This window comes from Chanodichthys erythropterus, chromosome 12 (genome assembly GCF_024489055.1).
Source record: "Chanodichthys erythropterus isolate Z2021 chromosome 12, ASM2448905v1, whole genome shotgun sequence".
Lineage (NCBI taxonomy): Eukaryota > Metazoa > Chordata > Actinopteri > Cypriniformes > Xenocyprididae > Chanodichthys > Chanodichthys erythropterus.
This window is the reverse complement of record NC_090232.1, coordinates 26,845,143-26,868,127: the sequence shown is the minus strand read 5'-3', so window position 1 is coordinate 26,868,127 and position 22,985 is coordinate 26,845,143. Positions and strand designations below refer to the sequence as shown.

Genomic DNA, 22,985 nt, shown 5'->3' with positions numbered 1-22,985 from the left:
GATGAGCAAAAGTGTTAATGTTATTCTTGCCTAAGAGAAGAAATTGCAAAGGGGTCATGGACACTAGCACTGTTTTTATCAAGACATTTTATTACAACTTAAATATACATGCTGCCATAATATACATGTATACCTTGTGGTATCTCCATTGTTAGTGATTGATTTGATTAATGCATAAATAATCTTAAGATTGTAAAAAAATGGCCCTATAAAAACAGCTAGAGGAAATGGTTACATCCCTGCCATCCTCTTAAGTAATTGCAAGCTACATTTACATTCCACAATCAGTAAAATCATACAAAAATCTATTTCAAGTCCCAAATACATTTCAATTTAAGAATAAATAATACCGTAGATTAGTCAGTACAAAAACTTTAACAAGGCTCAGACAGTAATACCAACCACAGTATTCAGCATTCTCTATGAGATGAAATAAGTATGCAGCTTGAGGTGTAAATGTGTCATACGTTTCCTCCACAGCTTTTGGGATAAGAGTGTGTAAAGTGCCTGTTTTGTCCCTCATGCTCAGTGCGGTGGGATGAACAACTGCAGAACAAAACATATCCTCATTTAAAGTGTTTATGCACAGTGCATGTGTTTTGTTAATACAAATAATAAAGTGAATAGTGTGTATTTTGAGTGTGCAAAATTAAACAAACTGAATGGCTCAAAACAACTGAAAGTATTCAAATGTGATAGTTGGTTAAAGAGTGACTTATGTTTTTAGTGTGTGTGTGTGACATTACCTTTGGTTTAGTGTGTCTAGTGAAAGGTACACCCTCCTCAGCAGTGTGTGTGTCCAGCATTTCCTTACTCTGGCTGTCTGAACTGAGGGCGTCCATTAAGCTGTTAGTGCACACTGAATAAGTGTTATAACCGCTATCCACCTGCACAGAGAACATGAGGGACAGATTAGACCTAAACCTGACATGAGAGATTAAACCTACAAATTAGTTGAAGACCATAGTTCACAATTACATCAAAAAAAAAGTGCTTGCAAAAATATATAAAAGCAATAAATATAAATAACTACAGTTCTTGGAGCAAAAGAGGTTCAGCTGCTGCTGTTACTACCGGCAGATTTTACAACAGTTTAAATGTCAACTACACCTGCTGGGTTACCGTTTAAACGACTCTTCATCTAGTATTTGGAGGCTACTTGGAAGCAGCTGGTATTCTGGTCATCTGACAGCACGCATACTAACCTGCATGCTAATGTCATATGGTGTGATGCTCCCTTCCGCTAGCAAGGATACGAACATGTGCGTACTCTCCGCGTTGGGCACAGTGCCCGTTCGAGAGCTGGACAGACTAGCTGGTGACGCAGTGTCCTCTTCAGGAACCCAACCACAGGATTCCTCTCTGCTCTGGCTGATGACCTCATCCTCCTCCTCATCATCGTCACTTTCCCTTCTGTCAGTCTCAATATTTCCTCCTGTATCCTTCACAAACTGCTCGTCTTGATCCATTTGTTCTGAAACATCCACAGAGGGCTCTGACTCACTCCCCCCAGATAGGAATCCTTCTCTCTGGGCATGAGGCCCTGTCGAGCTGGCGTCCAGGTCCATGGTGGGTAAAGGTTCACTGGGATGGATGTTCTCCTTGTCCTGGAGGGTTGGGTGGAGGATAGGGGAAATGTGAGTAGGAGAGGCCCACATACAGACTCTGGGTCTGGACTGAAAGGGGGAGCAGCTGCGAATAGGGGAACAGCCCTCCACCAATGGGCTTTCTCCACATCGGTTCACGTCCATGCCCGAGCTGCCCGTAGGAACACCATTGGGGGACAGAAACGACAGCCTTTTCCTCTCACCTATAAAAGGAAAAAGGTTTTAATGTCATCTCACACACACTTATTCAAGGTTTCACAAACAGGGGTTTGCAAGTTGGTGAAAAGTGAATAATTGCATCCTGCTCTAGATTTAATTTTTATACATTCACATAATTTCCAACATTTTGTGAACAGAAGTTTACAGAATTTCACCAATATTCCTCTAAAATGAAAGACAAAGGATTTGAAATGTTAAAAGTTACGGAAGAGGATTAGGGCCAAGCAATAATAAAAAATTAAAACCATCTCGAGATTAAAGTTGTTAAATTATGAGAAATTCAAGATAAAATGTTGAGAATAAACTCATTAAATTATGAGAAAAAAACTCATTATGAGAACAAATTCATAATTTAACAAATTTTCTTGTAATTTAACGACTTCCTCATAATTTATTGTTAGTTTATTCTCAGCATTCTCTTGAAATTTAACGAGTTTTTTTCCTCGTAATTTAATGAGTTTATTCTCAACATTTTCTCGAAATTAAATGACATTTTTTCTCATAATTTAACGAATTTGTTCTCAATTTAATGAGTTTATTCTCAACATTTTATTTTGGCTTTTTCTCAATTTAACAACTTTAATCTCGAGATGTTTTTATTTTATTATTGCTTGGCCCTAATCCTCTTCCGTAAAAAGTGAATTGGAGACATGTATATTAGTATTATAACTTGTAGTCTTAAATTTATTATCATCAAGTATTCATTTTTTTTTATTTTAAAGTACAATTGTAATTAAATACAAATATATTTGTCTTAATTTTTATTAGTTAAAACATTATTATATCCATTATTACTATTATTTTTTAATTTGATTGGGTTCCTAAAACACCAGTGTGAAAGTTATGTGGACTGAGGTTTGAAATAAATTGAATTCACTTTAAAGTCCAAAATAAAACATTAAAAAGATAAAATAATTTTGTTTACTTGTCATGATGTTGGTTAATGGTCACATGACATGCAAGAAAAAAAGTTTGGGAACCCCTGCATCTGTCTATATAGTCATGCATACGTCATTTTAAAACCCTCAGATTTCTTACCCGATACAGGCGTCACAGAACGCTGAAGTCTGATGGGCGACAGAATAGGAGATTTGAAAGCAGGCGACGATCTCTCTGAAAACATGGGACTTGTGACACTGCCCAGACTGTAGGCTCGACACTGGCCTTGGATGGGACTGGATGAAAACTGGCCCTGAAGATCATGGGTAAAAACATAATATTAAATTAATAGATATAAGGTACCCTTGATCCAGATTTTTTTGGTCTACAAGAGTTAAATTTCTGTCTAGAAAAATGGCCCTGGGCAAATCTATGATTTGGTACGTACAGACAAGGGCGTTCCAGTTGGAATGCCACACTGAAGTGGAGAGACAATAACAGAAGACATCATCTCTCGACTGCTGGGAGGTACGCTATGGGAATTTCTATCTGGGCTGGAAGGGGTAGAAGACTCAGAGCCGCTGTCATGACCATCCAGAAACAGCTTCCGTCGCAATGAAGAGGAGCTAAGGCTTTCCTGCACCTGTTCAGTCAACTCTTCGGTCTTATAGTAATCACCTGTTAGAATAGAAAGGAAGTTCTCAAGTTAATATCAATAGGAGTCTAAACAGAGGAAAGTATGCTATCATCTGCATTTAAAAATCACATGTAGGCAAGATCTGACAGTCCAAAATTCAAGAAGTGCAATGAAGTTATTTTAAGCCAGATTAGCATAGTAAACAAACAGCCTCTTTGTTTTGACCTAATCTTGTAATCATATCCATGACCAGATGCCTTACATTTTTATAAGTAGTCATTGCGTAAAAAAAAAAGCTAATAGACATGTTATTTTAATATGAATAAAAAGGAAACCATGTTAGAATTATTTTATTGCAATTATTACAATAATTAGCCTATATTGCAATCTACCTATTGGTCTTCACTAAAACTATTGCTTATATTTGTTTCGTTTCTTTTGTTCACTCAAATAATAGATATAAGGCATCCAAAATGCAATTTACAACTCATATTTTTTATATTGTGTGTAAAATGGCTATTATTATTCAATAAAAAATATTTTATTTTATAATATTAATATTATAATATATTATAATAAGGTCTGTGTGTTTGTGATTTTACAACAATTTCACTGCAGGTTACTTTGTTATGCCAGTAGGTGGCAGCAAGGGACTGTCTTTATGAGTGAGTTACTAAACTATTCATTTAAAAAAAATGCTGATTTATTCAGGAAAGAAACAAGATTGTAAACAAGGAAATTATTTGAACTTTGAACAATATTTTGAACACCTTATAAGGCACAATCGACAAACAATGCCGTGTTGTGGTAACACTAATCTGATGCTTCACTACATAGAGATCAATGCACTGACCAGCACTGACACCCGTCATGTAAAATCCCCTTAACCAGTGAGAGTATATTATGATAAAGATATTGTTTTGCTCATTCAAACTGATTTTTTACCCTGTGAATATATCAACCATAGTCATGCGATATGGCTCAATATCAGTCAGGCAACAGCATTAATTGAGTGTAAAACTGTGTTTGTGTTTTATCAAACAAATTAAAAACTAATTTTAAGTGTATTGTCTTTCAATAATTCAAGCACTTTTTAATTACCTCTTTATAAATAAAATAAACATGGCAGTTTCCAAGGGTTTCCAGTACTTCAAAAAGTCAAAGTAAACACTTTAAGAAACTTGTATGAACACTGTTATTAAAATAATATTTTTGCCTGCATTATGACTTCTCTTTTGATGATTTTTTAAAGTAGAAACATATAATCTCTCTATTAATGAGGGCTTAAGAAAGCAAAATGTCTTTACTGTCAATTTTTAATGCATTCTTACTGAAAAAAAGTGAGAATTTCTTTTTTGTTGTTTTTAAATCTTACAGAAACTTTTGAATGGTATTAATGATGTTGTAAATTACATTTTACACTGTGTATGAAACAAAAGCATAACACATTTTAATAGTTTGAGGGAATATAGCGCGTCACGCTGTGGAACACGATATTACGCGTACGCATCTCTCTTAATTTGTTGTCGTAGCAAAACTGAAAAATGCTTATATTACTCCAAAACAAGAAAGAAAAAAGAAAAAAGCTTACCCAAAACTTTTTCAAGATTGAAGTCCACTGGTAGAGACAGAACTGTCTGACAGATTGCTATAAAACAAACAACAAGCAAAAACTGATTATTCTAAATCTACATATACATTTCTAAAATTATCATTTATGATTGTCTTAGAGCTGCGGAACAAACCATTGATTTTCTTTGGTGGCAGAGGCTCCTCTGTTACCAGTGGGGACAAAGGACCTAAAATTAGATAGTTTTGATGAATATCTAAAAGCTACATTGGTTATAATAAACTAGCATGAAAACATTTCTCTTTTGTGTGTCTGTGTCATGACTTACTTTTCTGGTGTGGCAGTTTTATTGATTGTTTAGCTCCTAGTGGTCCCCATGGAGAGGGAACAATGGTACCTTTAGTGAAAAACTACAACCAAAAATAATTTGATGAAGCATTTTCTCCTTAGTGAAAAGAAAACATTTTCAAGTACAAGGATTGTGTTATTTACAAGAAGTAAAGCAGTTTTACCTGTTCAATAGCATGTTGCCGTTTTGCCTCGATATCAGAATCTGCCCTGAAGTGTTAAAACACAGTTGAGTTGATATTATGAACAAATAATTTCAAATACTATTACTATAATATTTTACAGTCCTAACTGTAAAAAAAAAAAAAAAAAAACTACAGACAAACAAACATACTAACAGCAGTTCATACCTGGCTTGGCTCAGAAACACAGCCTGGCGGCGAATGTCCTCAGGGTCTATTTCCACAGGAAGTAAATTTGCCATTTCATCAATGGACCATTTGAACTTGGCTGGTGTCTGCAACGGAAAATACAAAAACAAAAATGACATTTCTACCCGTTTTCTTTATTAGTACCTCACACGCAGAGTCGGACGCTCACCGCTGACGAGCTCTTGGAGCTTTTGAACACGGACGGGCTGGGCACCAGAGACTCGTGCAGATGGTGATAGTCGTTTGGGCTCTCAAACGGGTTCAGGATAGCAGGTCTTCCAGGAGTCTCCGGTGTTATATGAATCTCTGCGATATCTCCCATCTTAAAAACGGCGTCTAGAGACAAGCAGGCTAACGTTACATTTTAAAGAGAAGGAAAACGAGTGAAAGATTCTTGAAAATATCAACAAATTGGAAATAGTAAACATCCTGTTTGGTTAAACATAACTACATCTCATTAGTAATGATAAAAAGATTAACGTTACTGCTCGGATTTTCTACCTTTCTTAGTTTGCAATATTAACGTGTTTGAAAAGAAAAAAATCTTTAACCAGGTGATTAATGTTCTTAATTAAATACTTACAAGCGCAACGAAACTCAAACAAGCCCAACCGTGATCTCCGATGGGCTCCAACGTCTGATTTAATTTTCGCTCATGAGGTGCCAACCAATCACAGTTCAGCAGAACCTGCGAAACATCCAATCAGGTGAAGAGAACCGGCGACATTCCTTCTCGACGTAACTTCCTTTCGAACGTTTACAACTTTATTGACAGGATCACCACAACAACAAGCGGGAGGCGTAAATAAAACTGCTGTCAGTTAGTTTGCTATACGTTTATTTGGCGAATGTTTGGAAGACACCAGGAACTATCAGCAATAGACTTGTCAGGGTCATCTGAATGAAAGATAGCGCTTTTTTAATTGTCGTGAAGTAATTAAACAGCTTTAGCACGATAGCATCATGGCCAGTCCCGCGAGCGCAAACATGAACGCCGTCCGGGAGACTATGGATGGTGAGATGTTTAGGACGAATAATTGTTATTATTTTTATCTTTTCATCACTTTGCGACTACTATGGCTTCTTCCTACATTTTCAGTTCTCCTGGAGATATCAAGGCTTCTGAACACAGGATTGGACATGGAGTCTTTGTCGATATGTGTCCGTCTCTGTGAGCAGGGGATCAATCCCGAAGCCCTGTCATCAGTCATCAAAGAACTCAGAAGAGCCTCTGACTCAATAAAGGTGCTCACACTAACGCAGCTGTAGAGTTGTGGCGACAGTCCGTCTTATTTCTGCTTCTCTGTTTTTACCCACTCTCCCTTTTGTTGGTTTTGAAGACGCAAAATTATGAGTATATTGATATTCGTGCATCAGTAATCTGTCTGTTAGACTAGTCAACATATTGTCTGATCTATTAAAAGTATGTGTTTTCAATCATTTAGATGCCACGGACCCCCAAATATGATGGACCCATATCCTAACATTTAAAAGGCAGCTGTATATTTTCATGTATAAATGCGTTAATACTGTGAAAAATTAATATTATAAGTATTTAAAATATTATTTGGAAAATATTTAGCTTGTTACATTACTTTTTTAATGCACAATAGTACTGTACTGATAAATATATTTCAGTTTTTTAAAATCCAATTTATTTATTATTTCAATACTTTTTTAATCAAATTTAGTTGTATTAACAATAAAAACAACAGTCGTTGAGGGGGGAAATAATCTAAACCACACATAGCTTCAGGTTATATTATACTAATATATAAAATTAAAAACAAAATAAATAAATAAACCTAATTTAAGTCATTCTGCAGCCCTCTTGGAGGTGGTTCCCGGCACCCTGCCCTATGGTGTGACATGCTATGCTCCAATTTTTTATTTTTTTTAATTGATTGAGAAGCTACATGGGTAATTGGCTATATTTGCACTTTAAAATAAAATGCTGCACTATTAGAACAAATTTGGAAAACAGAAATTAATAGGACTTAAACTTAAATTCACAGTTTACCTTAAAGGTGCAATATGTAATATTTTTGCAGTAAAATATCCAAAAACTACTAGGCCAGTGTTATATATTTTATTCACTTGAGTACTTACAATATCCCAAATGTTTACAACTATTTGTAAATCATGAGAAAATTGCAATTTTAACCAAGGCTCTGGGACGTGTGAGGAGGCGCCTGTCAATTGTGTCATACCCACATTACCCTCAGTTTCCGGTTATATTTTGTAGAAACCATGAAAACACCAAAGACGCTTTAATATATTAGATTTTTTAATAGGCAAGGGAACAACTGTTTGGTTACATTTATAGACAGAAAACTAATTGTTGTTATATAGCTCAACATGTTTAGTCTTATTGTTTAAGTCTAATTTTCTTGATTTTTTTTTTGCGAGTACCATGCTTTACCATGCCTCAGAGAAAAACATTATTTTGTCAAGTGGCTAACATGGCATAATTAGATGCAGCTTTATTAATACATAATTTTCTCCATCATGCAATACGTTTTAAAATTAATTTCATGCCATTTATCAACACAAGCCATCCAGCTTGCATTCACTGCAGTGTGTCTCAAACAAGTGTCTCACAGCAGCCACCGAGCGAACGCACAGAGTAACGTTATAACATTTTCAACACACTCAAATGTATCTAATATGATAAACAGAGCTGTGTTACGTTATACTCATGACCGGAAAAGCAGAAGCGGCGCCGGTGACTGTGTCATAATAAAAGTTCTGCTGCTCGTGAGGCTCCCACAACACTCGGTCCTGCTCTGCTTCATACTATGCTAACGTTAATCTAATTCATGAACATGATTTCTTCCCTAGTCCTATCCCAATTGTTTTCCACTGGCTGTGAGGTGAAGACCACATGTCCCAAGATTTGTTTTGAATAGGCCTCTAGTGGACAGAAAATATTACATATTGCACCTTTAAATTTGATTATTATCATTAACTGTCCTTTTTGTTTCATCTTTTTCAGGCTTCTGAAAACAGCACTAGTCAAGGATGATCAGTCTAAAATTCATTTCTGACAAAGCAGTCCCTGTTTGAGAAAATAACTGCATGATACGCTGTATATAAGTATATACCTATATGATTTATGTGTGAAAGCAGTTGGATTTGCCTTGTTTGACCTACTTACATCTGCCTCAGTATGTACAATTGGACTATTTAAGCATTTGCCTTTTCCTTATCTTTTTGTCCATTAACATTGTGTATTTTTTTGTTGGGTTTTGCTGTCAGTAAAATGTTTTTTACCCTAACTTTATGAAACATTCCTCTTTTATTGATATGGTCTGTCTGCATTTGTGTCTTTCAACCACAAGATGGCGACCTCAGTGCATTTATAGTTAAATAATTGACATTACTTGTGCTTTTTTTATAGTGCTTTTTTATATTTTATAGTAGCATTGTAATAGTCTTTAAAGATTTTTCTTTCTTTTAAACACTCTTATATAACTCTTCTCAGTAACTCATTCTTATTCTATTCAAAGCAGCAATTCAATTCTCAATGGCAGTTTAGTTAGATCAAGCCTGTCCTCCACCTCACAGGTACTTTATTTGCCCAGACCTGACATAAGTTTTTCCTGGGAATGTTTAAGGTCACGTTTGGTAAAACCGGCGTGGCTCTTAGATCAACCCAAAAGGCAGCTTACCTAGCATGAGCTTCATTAACACCCAGCCGTGCTGAGAGGGAGAGGTGGCTGTGTCCTTGGTTCCTGCAGATAGGAGGCATAATCTTTCACTCCTGCAGTGAGAATTCATTTATGTGTCTGTAATCACCTCCACCTTATGTTTGCTCTTATTGCTAAACATTTACTCCAGTCCAGTCACTTTTCAAGGAGAAGTTCTCAGGAGAATGTGGCCTTGTTTAATGGTTTTACATGATTCTTATTCCTAACTTTTAGTTGAAAGGGGAAAAGTCTGCAGTTCAACCCTGTTATGTTAGAATCTAGTAAATACATGTTGTTTTAACAGTGTTTTGATGGTAGTCCCTCAAACATGAGCTGACTTTGGATGAAATGCCACCTGGTTTGTTAGTTGTAAGCATGGGTCAAGGATGCACCATCTTCAGGTCTCCATTGAATCAACAAAGAATCGTTAACAAAGACAGAAACACAAAAGCATGTGGAGAATGATTGCGACTGCTTGTTGGAATGACAGGTGTTATCAACTAAAGCTGACCAGGCGTGTCTCTTCATAAGGCCAGCTAATGATGCGCAACGATGGGGTAGTTTATTCCTCAGTGTGAATTAGTATCATAAAGGTTGGCAATGTGACAGTGACATCACTCATCAGTACCATCGAATGATTTTTGTTAGCTTTGTTTGAGTGACCATCAGTCTCCAAACAATACGCATCTGACTCCAATCCAGTACTTTTAGAGTGGATGAAGTTCATGGTCAATGTTTTATCCCGACGAGCACTAGTAGTGAGTTTAGAAAGTGAGCTTATACACTGACTTTGGCTAATTGAACTTCTTTTAAAAAGGATGAAACTAAATAACACAATTAAGTATTCTGAGGTTGATGTGTAATTATCATATTCCCGTCCTCTAATTCATGCATTAATTGCTTTAATTAGCAAAGCAATTAAAAAAACAATGCTAAGCTCTGTAATAGCATCCACCTTCAGTAACTGTTTATGTAAATTCCCTTGTGTTTGGTGTAGGTTAATGAAATGTTTGTTATTAAATGGGAATTCTGTGTGTTCAAGTATGTAATTATCAATAGTTTAGCTGTAAATTTAATAATTGTGTTTTAACCTTCTAAGTGATGCATGCAATGCAACAGGGTTCTTTGTTCACAGGTATGTGATAAACAACTGGTATTAATCTAAAGCTGATGGAAATGAGAATACCCTTGTGCAAGGTTAATTGAAAGTTTAAAATGTATAATTGTAGGTTAGAATCCCATTATTTTTTTCAACATAATTCCTTTAAAAAGAATAGGGCCTGTGACCTTTTTTGGAATATTTGCGCTCAGCCATTGTACTCTTACCCTGCTTGGACCATCTCAGTTTCCTCACCCCCATAATATGACTACTTTAGGCAAGTGTCTACAATAGCACATGCACACTACTGTTCAAAAGGTTGGGTTTGGTAAGTTTTTTTTTAACGATTTTAAAAGAAATCTCTTATGCTCTTCAAGGCTGCATTTTTAGATTAAAAAAAAAAATAGTAAAAACTAATACAGTGAAATATTGTTTTCTATTTTTAAATATGTATTTTGTGATGGCAGAGCTGAATTTGAGCAATTATTACCCAATCTTCTGTGATTCAAAAGTGATTCTATACAGAATTGGTGCTCAAGGAGCATTTCTTATTATTATCACAGATTAAAACAGTTGTGCTGTTTACCACTCTGGTGTTGTTCGGTCATTTTTTTAAATTGCTACTTCATCGGAATGGTAAGAATCTCTGTGACTTTGCCGCAGTCGCTATGTAACCAAAAAACAAAACACAAAACAACAACAACAAAACATTCATGAAATGAAATAATGGTCGTAAAAAAGTTCACACCTGTGTTATTCGTGGTCAGAAATGATCGGCTTAGAAAAAGAATGGGAATTTCTGGGAAAATATTTTTTTGTGTGTACAATCTACAAATCAGCCACACTATTTTACACACAAATAAACTGGTTTGACTGTAACAATCAGATACGTCAAATACGAGGATGAAATCAGGTTGATTTAGCTCTGATAAAGCATTCCTGTTCATTCCTGTTACATTTTTACTGAATTTTGATGCTATAATGTGTAACAAAATGTCTTTCTGAAAAAAAAAAAAAAAAAATTCTAAACCTTGACAAAAAATAGTCTTTGAGAATGTGTAAATGTATATTCAAATAAACAACTTAAATACTTATTTTTATTATGTTTAAAAACACTGCATTACATAAGTTTTTCTTTTTTTTACTCCCACCAGATGGCACTAATCTGCCTTGGATTTTAAAGGTGCAGTAGTTGATTCTCTAGTCTACAGAAACTTATTTTTGCTATACTGGTTGAAAGTCTCCACATATACTGATAACAATTATTATGTTAAACAGTCTAAATGTATTTTTTTTAAATATATTGGATGTGGAAGGTGTAGGACCATAAAATGTAAATCCAATCATTCAGTCAGAATGAAATAATACAATGTCTTACCTGCCTGTCAACGTATGTTTTTACATATCCTCGTGCACCCTCTTCACACAGACATCATACATCATTAGCGCATTTCATCATGGAGCACCTCAAACAAGCAGCAGCCACGTTTTACAGTTCCTACTGACTCAAAACAATGAGCTTATGCTGCATTCACACCATAACTACTGTAATTAAGCGATGGCAACCTGTGACATTCTAACCGGAGCTGTTCAGTCACACTCAGAATTATGTGTATCCATGTCAACAGTATCAACACCGAAATTTATCTGCAGCAGTCAGGTAAAAGCTCCCTAAGTTGTTTATGTTCATTATTGTAATGTTATGTGCTTTGAGACATGAGGTAGTTTAACACTGTCTAACGCTGTGTGTGTGCGTTCATGTGTTTTGGAGGAGGTGTGTCTTTGGACAGCGATTTGCAGGAAGGGTGGAATCCTATTTCAATGCTAGCATGCTAATGTTAGTATTTCCCAGATCACCTACTACACCTAAGGCATTATTGTCTCTATTTTAACATGAAATACTGCTTTAATTGAAAAGCAATAAAAAAATTAGATTTTTTTTTTTATTATTTTCAATTGGGAAAAAAAATGATCGCAATATTATTGCATAAATATTAATTAGTACTATGAAATTATCTCAAAATAAAAAAGAAAAATATTATTGAGCAAAAATGTATTACATTGATTTTACTGAAAATAAAAAAAGTTACATTTCAGGTGTTCACAACACAAGTGTGACTCCAAAATACAATATCAGAAGGTTAATATTTTTGTGGAAACCATGTTGCTTTTTCAGCATTCTTTGATGAATAGAAAATTCAAAGGAACATAAACTGATTTTTTGTAATAATGTAAAGTTGTGCCTTTAGTCACTTTTTATCAATTTAATGCATCTGTGATGAATAAAAGTATTAATGTCTTTAAAACAATAATAAAAAAATAAAATAGTTTGTGGAATTTTCTTTTCTTTTACATGCCCCATGTATTGTGACAACATGCCTCGTATTATAGGTCAAGGTGGATTCCCATGGGCACTTGGTGCAAACTTTTTTCCCCTTTAAGACAAACATGCATTTACATCTTTCTATCCATAGTCTTACACTCTCAGTTTTTTTTTTTTTTTTTTTTTTTTTTACAAAAGCTTTCACTGGAATGGTAAAAGGTTATGTACCATTTAGGTACTAATATGTACCCTTTTGGTATCAATAGCCTATGTACCTTTAAAGGTTCTCTTAGCGATCCTGGGTGGAGTAACTTCCTGTATATATATATATATATATATATATATATATATATATATATCTATATATATATATATATATATATATATATATATATAGGTCTCCACTCCTGCTGTTTAGGTAGACATATTGATTGCTGATTGCTAGTTGGAATGATGTGATGATTAGTCAGATCATTTGAATGTGCTCCTCCCAAACTTTGTTAATAAAACATCATTTTGCAGCACATTTCGTGTACATACATTGCTTAGATTTCTAGGTGTCCCACACAGATGAGTAGGCCTGACTTCTGTCTGGGCACACTAATATGTTAACTTAATAACAAAAACCTAGTTATGTATGAGTATTTTCAAATAGGCCATAACCTCACTGAGAAATGTTAACAAGAGGCAAAACTAGGATAACAAACCTTATACCTAAAATTCTGTGTTGTTTTGCTGTTATTACTGTGATTTATGAAGATCACATTCTGGGAAACAGGACTCAAACGTGACAATTGCATCACAAAACACACTACAACGTCTCAATTGGAGTCGATTAATCTTTGCGCAGCTGCCACACCTGTCAAAAGACCTCTAAGAGAAAAGTACTTTTCTTTCACGCTTAATAATATCCTTTACCCTCTCATGTGGAATGTCAAAAAAGCTCTACGTCCGACAGACTTGAACTCTTCCGGATGTCAAGCCTGTTAGTAACTTCATCAGAAGTGCATCAATTCCCATTAGCTGCAAATGAACGTGCGCGAGGCGCGTCACCTCGTTGCCCGTTTGATCAGCGGCGCCGTTTAAATGCCACTTCGACTCTCATTAACCTCCGCACCGGACATTTACCGCGCGTCCGAGCCGAGCTTCCCACTAGACAAACAAAAGGGGTTGATAATACTAATGCTCGTGGTGTGACAGCGCTATTTATAATGATTAATGATCCCGTGTTTTAGTTGATTACGGTGCCGCCGAGTCTCCATACTTGTTTCAATTAGTGTTGTGAAGGTCGCTAAACTAATCCCTCACCCCCGTGCGCATAATCTTTTCCCATTAATAATCATACAATGCTTTCTGCCCTCGTGCTTATTTGAATCACCGACACTGCTAAAGGAAAAGACATCTTCAAGTACTACTGCTTTAGACAGGAAATATGATGATGATGATGTTGATGACGTTTGGTGTGCTCTTCCCAATGCTGTGACTCAGTGACCTGCTCCCTCAAGGGATTTCTCAATTGAGTTTTGGAATTTAATACATCGTTATTTGTCTAATTAGAGTGGATGGAATGATATTTAGGCTTCATGCATTTGATCTGCTATACCGAAATCTTCCTCTGCAGGCTTGAGTAGGCCTAAGTCATAAAGCCTATTATTGTAGACAGGACCAGAAGCAACCTGTCATTTTAAATCAAGCCCAGTTTGTTGTACTTTACACTGAGCTTTATATCATTGCATGACTAAATTATGTTTAAGTAACAACATAAATGTAACCAACTTGTACTTTGAGCCAAATACTGCAGACAGTTCAAAAGGTGATTCACTTGTAAAATTGAATGAAGGACAAAAAACGGACATTAGGCTATATTATATAGCCTATATTGTGAAGATGAACTAGTTGACATACAGAGCTGATACAGTGGCTAGGCCTATATCTCAGTGCTTAAAGTTTTGAGCCAATGTTAAAAATCCAAATACTTTTTTTCTTTTAAAGGTTGATTGATGTAATGTAGAAAAAGTTGAGATTACAGAAAAGAAAGTAAATAAAGTAAAAATGTTTAGTAGGAGCAATCTTATAATTTTCAATAGCGAGAACTTCTAATCTCAAGTTTGAAGGTGAAAGTAGAACTGAATGCTCTGTTTGCTCGCTGATAAAAGGCAGAACAATCCTACCTTGCTAACTATCACAACTAAGACATATTTTGTTGATCCTGGAACAACATTCCTGTCAGAAAATTTAGTCTTAACCCTATTCCTACCCCTAAACCTAATCCTACCCATAATTTATCCAGAGGGATAAGATATGGGTAGGATTAGGTTTAGGGGTAGGAATAGGGTTGCAAGCCTAAACTTGACATAAATGGCAAACTTGTCCCTCAAATCTGACTGGTTGATTGGAATGTTGTTCCAGAATCAACAAAGATGTTGATCCAGGAACATGTTGTACTTGGTGAAATAACATTCACCCACAACAAGTCTTGCCTTGATTTGAGAATTAATCATCTCAATATGGAGTGTATTTATGATGTAAAATTTAAAATACCATATACTTATCTGTAAGGGGACAGTTTGAGTTTGAGCTAACCACTTTTTGAACCATCTTTTACTGAGCCCACATATTGGAGAAGCATTGTGGACTGGGGAATACCACTGTAATTACATTTGATTCTGAATGAGTTTGATAGTGCTCCGTGGCCAAAGCTTACATTACACACTATGTTAGCTTTAGCCACGGAGCACTATCAGACTCATTCAGAATCAAATGTAAACATCAAAATAAACACTGTACTGGTCCTATTGTAACAGAAGACCGGACCAAAACAGCGGAACACAAGCATGAGTCTATCGGATCCCTTCCAGGATTTGGTGGACGCGTTTTGTCGCACTTTCAATGTGCAACCACCATCACAACCGCCACCTCCAGCTCCCGCTATCACTTCCGCATCCACCGTCACCTCTTCCTCACGCCCACGTTCACCAGTCCCATGGCCAAACCGACGCCCTACTCTGGTTCGGCGGAGGACTGCAATGGATTCCTCCTGCAAATCTATCTGACCCTGGAGATGTAACCGCACCTGTTCCCCACTGACTACTCTAAGGTAGCGTTCATCATTTCACAACTTTCTGGCAAAGCTTTACAGTGGGCCGATTCCATCTGGTCGCAAAACAATCCGGTGACACGACATATTCAGGCTTCATCGAACACTTCCGGGAAGTGTTTGGAAAACCATCTTGGGATTCTTCTATCGGTGAGAAACTGTATAGCTTGAAACAAGGAAAGTTGTCTGTTAATGAATATGTTCTGCAGTTCAGAACTCTCGCTGCTCGAAGTGGATGGAACAAACAAGCGCTGCTGACGTCATACTGTCAAGGACTGGATCCTCGAGTGCGGTTGCATCTCGCTGCATACGAGGATACCATCAGGCTTGAACGATTCATCCAGCTGTCAATACGCTTCGCCACTCGTATGCAGTCGTGTCTCGAAGAGCACCAGGGTCAGAGCCTCCACAACACCCATGCAAGTGGAATCATCACGGCTGACTCCAACTGAAAGACAGAGAAGGCTTACCTAGAATTTATGTCTCTATTGCGGATTACCAGGGCATGTACTCTCCTCATGTCCTACACATCCTCCAGGCCCCATGGTGAGTGTCATTATCTCTACTCTCCAGACGCAAAAGCCACTCACTACGACAATAACTCTTAGTGCTGCCGATGTTTCTCTTCCAGTATCCGCCCTCATCGATTCTGGGTTAGCGGGAAATTTAATCTCTGGCGCCCTCTGTCATCAGCTCAACATCAAGACCAAGAACACGCCAACTACTTACCAGATCCACTCAATAACAGGCAGACCTGTGAGTAATAGACGAGTCAGCCGTATCACGAAACCTGTACATCTCCAAGTCGGAGTGCTGCATCACGAGTACATTCAACTGCTGGTTCTGGAGGGTTACACCGCTGACGTGATACTAGGGCGCCCATGGTTGCAGCAACATAACCCCATCCTCTCTTGAAACACTGGAGAAGTCCTGAAATGCGAAACCTGCTTTCCCGAGTGTTTCTCCGACTTGCCTGTTTCCAAGTCTCCTCATTCCAACGTCCTTCCAGTCTGTGCCACATCCGTTGACAGTCCCCTCGAGAAACGATCTGTGGACATCCCGTCCTGTGCGCCCCCTTCAGCAACGTATTCTGGCCCAAGAGAGCCTCCAAGCTGCCTCCACACCGGCCATGGGACTGCGCCATCGACCTGCTTCTGGGTGAGTCAGTGCCAAGGGGTAAGATTTACCCCTTATCCATCCCAGAGGAGAAGGCCATGGTGGATAACATTGAGGAGGCATTGGCTCAGGGATATATCCGACCATCAACTTCCCCTGCTGCATCCAGCTTCTTCTTTGTGGCGAAAAAGGAAGGAGGCTTGCAGCCATGCATCGATTACAGAGCACTCAACGCCATCACAGTAAAATTCCGGTACCCCCTTCCTCTCATCCCAGCAGCCCTGGGACACCTCTGCGGAGCCACTGTGTTCACCAAGTTGGACCTCCGCAGCGCCTACAATCTGATCCGTATACGTGAGGGGTACGAGTGGAAGACCGCCTTCGTCACGCCCACCGGCCATTATGAATACTTGGTCATGCCGTATGGCCTGGTCAATGCCCCCTCCGTATTCCAGGACTTCATCCACGAGGTGCTCCGGGAGTTCCTCCATAAGTTTGTGCTGGTGTACATTGACGACATCCTGATATACTCCCGTAGTATGGCCGACCACCAACGCCACGTTGCGGAGGTCCTGCAACGCCTGAGGGACTTCCAGCTCTTCCTCAAGGCTCTGAGAAATGCTCGTTCCACCAGCCCTCAGTGCAGTTCCTTGGGTACAACATCAACCACAGTGTCATCTGGATGGACGAGGGAAAGGTGGCAGCTATCAAGAACTGGCCAACACCCACTACAGTCAAAGAGCTCCAACGTTTCCTCGGATTTGCCAACTTTTACAGAAGATTCATCCATAACTACAGTTCCATTACCAGTCCACTCACAAGCCTCCTTCGCAATAAGCCCAAGTCTCTGTCCTGGACCCCACCTGCCACAGAAGCTTTCAACACCCTGAAACAAGCCTTCATGACCGCTCCACTCCTGGTGCACCCTGACCCTGACAAGCCTTTCATCGTGGAAGTTGACGCCTCCACCACCGGAGTTGGAGCGATTTTGTCGCAGCAGCAGGGGAACCCGAGCCGACTCCATCCATGTGCCTTCTTCTCCCGCAAGCTCAACCCGGCGGAGGTAAACTACGACATCGGCAACCGGGAACTCCTAGCCGTCAAGCTGGCTCTCGAGGAGTGGAGGCATTGGTTAGAGGGAGCACGGCACCCATTCCTAGTCCTAATGGATCATAAAAACCTGGAGTACCTCCGAGCCGCCAAGAGGCTCAACCCCAGACAAGCCCGGTGGGCTCTCTTCTTCACACGATTTAACTTCACCATTTCCTACCATCCTGGCTCCAGAAATATCGGAGTGGACTTTGTGACGGATCTCCCAGCCTCCAACGGATTCACCTGCATCTTCGTGGTTGTAGACGGGTTTTCCAAATCCTGCTGACTCATTCCCCTAAGAGGCCTGCTCACAGCCATGGAAACGGCTGAAATTATGTTCAACACTATCTTTCGATACTACGGAATCCCCAAAGACATTGTATCCGACAGAGGTCCTCAATTCATCTCACGGGTCTGGAAAGCCTTCTTCTCACTCCTAGGTGTGACGTGAGCCTCTCCTTGGGATACCATCCGCAGTCGAACAGGCAGACGGAAGGCAAGTTACAAGAAGTTGGGCACTTCCTCCGTACCATCTGCCACGGCCACCAGGACTCTTGGAACCAGTATCTGGGTTGGGCCGAGTACGCACAAAACTCCCTCCGCCAATCTACCACCGGCCTGACACCCTTCCAGTGCGTACTCGGCTACCAACCCCCACTGTTCCCCTGGTCTGGGGAACCATCCGACGTACCATCGGTGGACTATTGGTTCCGAGAGAACGAGAGGGTCTGGGACTCAGCCCATCACCAACTACAACAGGCCCTTCATAGACGCAGGATGGTCGCGGATCTACGATGCTCTGAAGCCCCTGCTTACCAACCCGGACAGATGGTATAGTTATCTACCAGAGACATCCGCATGCGTCTACCCTGCCGTAAGCTGAGTCCCAGGTTCATTGGCCCATTCACCATCACGGAGCAGGTCAACCCAGTCACCTACAGACTTCAGCTACCTCCTGAGTATCGCATTCACCCAACCTTCAATGTATCACTCCTTAAACCTCACCACCCTTCTGTTCCTCTTCCCACAGAGCCAGCACCCTCCAATCACAGCACACACCATCCCCGGAATACTAATCACCGTCACCTGCACCTCATCAGCACACTCATCACCAACACTACTTAAGACACACTCACACACAATCACATTGTCCGGTCTCATTTGCAATAAAAAGGACTTACCTGAATGCTTACCTCAAGGACTCCTCTTGCTACTTACCTGTACTCCGTGTACCCAAGCTCTACTCCTTGTCTTCACTCTGGTGTGAAGTGTTGTCTGAAGTCATCTACTCCATTCAGCAAGTATCATTCTCCATTGTCACTCTGCAACCACAAAAGGACTGTGTCATTCTCCATATCATTCATCAGTCACGAACTTGCATCTGTTTACTCACCTGTTGTCATCCTAATACTCTGCTTGTGTTCAATAAACTACCTGTTAACCTATATTCTGTCTCCTGGCTGGTCCTATTGTAACACACGCATTATGATAAATCTATAGAAAAAAATATTTGACTCTTTTTCTTTTCTTAGAATGGCTTAACTTGAAGTGCTGTAAAAAAAAAAAAAAAAAAAAAAAATGGAAAAAAATATTATTTTAAGGTACTTTATGAAATGTTGCCATATGGCAACAACGTACAATAGTGGAAATAATTTAGAATAAGTGTAAGTGTAAACAGTTAATATTTTTCCTCAGAAATGTTGTTTGTATTGAATCAATTGGTGCTATTATAAGCTTTAGCAGTAAATATAAACAACACCTTGTACATATTTTCCAACATCTTGTGCTTTTATTTATTCCATTCTCTTTTGCTGAATAATGCTTTATATTCTTTGAATTTCATTACGTTTTTCGTGAATATTATTTCAATTGCAAATGTAGACAGTTAAAAACAAATATAATACTGTTCATCATGTATCATAAAACATTGACATAAAACCAAAAACATTGCAGTTCATGAAAATTCAACATTACTCATCTTATGAGAGGAAGGTTATGAACATGCTACCGACAAGAGATGGCAGTCTTGTCAGAAATCGCACTACAGAAAAATATTGCATGTCATGTGACTTAACCAAAGCACATCATTGGCTAAATTTAGGTCCTCTCTTACCAACAACAACAACAACAACAACAACAACAACAACAAAACAAGAATGTTCTCTTAAGAGACAGTGGCAAGGAAATGAACACAAAGTGTATGTTGCCATATGGCAACAATATGCAGTAGAGGGTTAATAAAAAAAAATCTATGGGGTATGTTGAGCTGAAAATTCAGATGAACAAAGGTCTTACGGGTGTGGAACAACATGAGGATGAGTAATTAATGACAGAATTTTCTTTTTTGGGTGAACTAACAGTGGAACTCAAATCAGCAACCAAGATACTAGAGAACACTGGCAAGCAGGAACAGAATGAAAATTAAACCAAATCAGAACAAAATGAGACCATTACATGACCAATGGTTTGATTTTTGGTTTCATTAATTTGGTGAATCAAAACATGTATTGCAGATTTTTTTTAATTGTATTTCAACAGCAGAAGTCCAAAATCTCCACATGAGAGCAACGTCTTCCCAAGCCCCTTAACTCACTCCACTGGCCCGAACTAGCAGTGAGTGTTTTACCCACAGCTTGCTCTGCTATAGTTGAGTGAAGGTTATTTGCCAGCTGAATGACCCCTCTTGTTTAGGTTTGATGGATGTCGTAGAAAGTGAACCCAGCAGGGGGTCTAAGGGGCAGAATGTGTGTGTGAGAGAGAGTGAGTGTAAGGAAAAGGATGCTCTATGATCTGTGAAGAACCAGAGCGAGAGAGAAAGAGAGTGTGCACCTGAGTGTTAGCATCAATGCTTATGAGGCTTATCCATCAAACTCAACACACAGCTAAGCACGAATGAATAACCCTCGCCCTCTCTCCGCCTCAGGAGGAAAGGATAAAAAATCACACTGCCTTTGAGGTCACAGAAGTTGTTGGTGGAAAAGTTCAGTTACACTCGTTTTAAAGGAAGCAGTCTTTCTCAAAACAGGTTACAGACCTCTGGAATGGACGGTAAAGGGAAGATAAACCTCATGAAATAGAATGAAAAATCACAGGACAAATCTGAGTTCTAAAGTTCAGTAAACTCAGGATATATTTTTAAAGAAATAACAGCAAAGCAAATAAAATGCTGATTTAGTGTCCAGTTGCTTTGTAAAAAGCATTATAGAAATAGGAAAAACTTTTTGACTTGTAATAATTCACAATTGGTGATCTATTCTGAAGTATTAAGTCTACTTTAAGGAGCAGTGCTGGGTAGATTACTTACAAATTGTAGTCAGTTTGTGCTGGTGTACATTGACGACATCCTGATATACTCCCGGAGTATGGCCGACCACCAACGCCACGTTGCGGAAGTCCTGCAACAACTGAGGGACTTCTCTTCCTCAAGGCTCTGAGAAATGCTCGTTCCACCAGCCCTCAGTGCAGTTCCTTGGGTACAACATCGACCACAGTGGCATCCGGATGGACGAGGGAAAGGTGGCAGCTATCAAGAACTGGCCAACACCCACTACAGTCAAAGAGCTCCAACGTTTCCTCGGATTTGCCAACTTTTACAGAAGATTCATCCATAACTACAGTTCCATTACCAGTCCACTCACAAGCCTCCTTCGCAATAAGCCCAAGTCTCTGTCCTGGACCCCACCTGCCACAGAAGCTTAGTTCTGTGGCAGTTACTGATTCCAAATTACATGACAAAACTGCAGTTAGTAATGTAATCTAAATTACTCTATTTAGGTTATTTATTCTGACTACTTTTTGTAGTCAGGTCTGTATGTGTGCAATTCCACAAACCTGGAAGACCTTCTAAATATATGTATAAGAAAGCTTAGAAAGCAACATTTAGTAGAATCAATGAATTATGAATAAATTAATACCATTGTGAGAATAACATATAATCATGTAATCAATAGAAAACTAACCATAGTCTGATTACAAGTATTTTAAAATGTAATATAATCTATTTCTTAGTTCCAGTGTTCCAGTAGTTCCCAAACTGGGGGGCATGGCAAGGCTGTGGGATAGTGTACAGTCAGCAGATTATTATACATAAGAAACCTCTGCAGGGTGAAACAAGACCACACTGCATAGTTATTAATTACCTTATTATGCGGCCACTTGCCAGATATCTAAATAATTCAACACAAAATATTAAATTGACATTTTAATCCAAATTATTATTTTTTTTCACTCAAAAATTACAATTATCCCATGATTTACTCACCCTCAAACCATCCTATATGACTATTTTCTTATAGACAAACACAATCGGAGATATAGAAATATCCTTAGTCCACCAAGGTTTAATGGTTTTGAATTGGGGGGGGGGGGGGGGGGGGGCGTTTTGAAGTAAAAAATAATGCATCCATCCATAAAAAAAAGTAATCCATACGACTCCAGGGGGTTAACAAGGGCCTTCTGAAGTGAAGCGATGCGTTTTTGTAAGAAAAATATTCATATTTAAAACTTTATAAATTCAAATAGCTTCTGGCGGACGACCATACGCAGAATGCGCAAGTCGATGCTATTAGTTAGCTACTATATTACAATATAATTCAATATTCAAATTTTATATAATTTTTTAATCAAGGCCATGTCTGAGAGGGTGCATACTTGTATATTAATCAAAGAAGGGGGGTGGAAACAGTGTGAATAAAAACAGTGGAATGCAATCTTACAATTTTACGCAAACCTGTAATAATTTAATATATTAAATTACACAAATATACTTTAGGCTATGTATTTAATCTCACTTTATTAACCAATTTCTTTGCTGTTGACCTTCAATTATCCAGCATACTAATAAGCAAAAAACAAGCAAGCCCAGTCCAAGTGAGAAAAAGTAACGCAATAAAAAGTAACGCAATTACTTTTATAGGGAGTAATGCAATATTGTAATGC

At 38.4% G+C, this 22,985-nt stretch overlaps 2 protein-coding genes across 3 annotated transcripts; one reads left to right on the top strand and one right to left on the bottom strand.

Annotated features, from left to right (window-relative positions):
- Window positions 1-80: 80 nt before the first annotated feature.
- On the bottom strand, window positions 81-9,323 carry bora (bora aurora kinase A activator). 2 transcript variants are annotated; one of them, XM_067403472.1, is made up of 12 exons: window positions 9,303-9,323; window positions 5,801-5,967; window positions 5,611-5,717; window positions 5,425-5,470; window positions 5,241-5,322; window positions 5,088-5,141; window positions 4,934-4,990; window positions 3,154-3,383; window positions 2,865-3,018; window positions 1,206-1,810; window positions 747-887; window positions 81-546 (listed from the first exon to the last, which is right to left on the bottom strand). In XM_067403472.1, exons 1-12 carry the CDS (start codon window positions 9,316-9,318, stop codon window positions 526-528), a joined length of 1,680 nt encoding a protein of 559 aa, XP_067259573.1. In that variant the 5' UTR covers window positions 9,319-9,323; the 3' UTR covers window positions 81-525. The 2 variants fall into 2 exon arrangements, with proteins under 2 accessions (XP_067259573.1, XP_067259574.1); XM_067403473.1 differs by lacking the exon at window positions 9,303-9,323 and adding an exon at window positions 6,215-6,325.
- mzt1 (mitotic spindle organizing protein 1) lies at window positions 6,401-10,987 on the top strand. The gene is made up of 3 exons (XM_067403474.1): window positions 6,401-6,646; window positions 6,731-6,876; window positions 8,627-10,987. The coding sequence occupies exons 1-3, from the start codon at window positions 6,595-6,597 to the stop codon at window positions 8,654-8,656; spliced, it is 228 nt and encodes a 75-aa protein (XP_067259575.1). The 5' UTR covers window positions 6,401-6,594; the 3' UTR covers window positions 8,657-10,987.
- The last annotated feature ends 11,998 nt before the right edge of the window (window positions 10,988-22,985 follow it).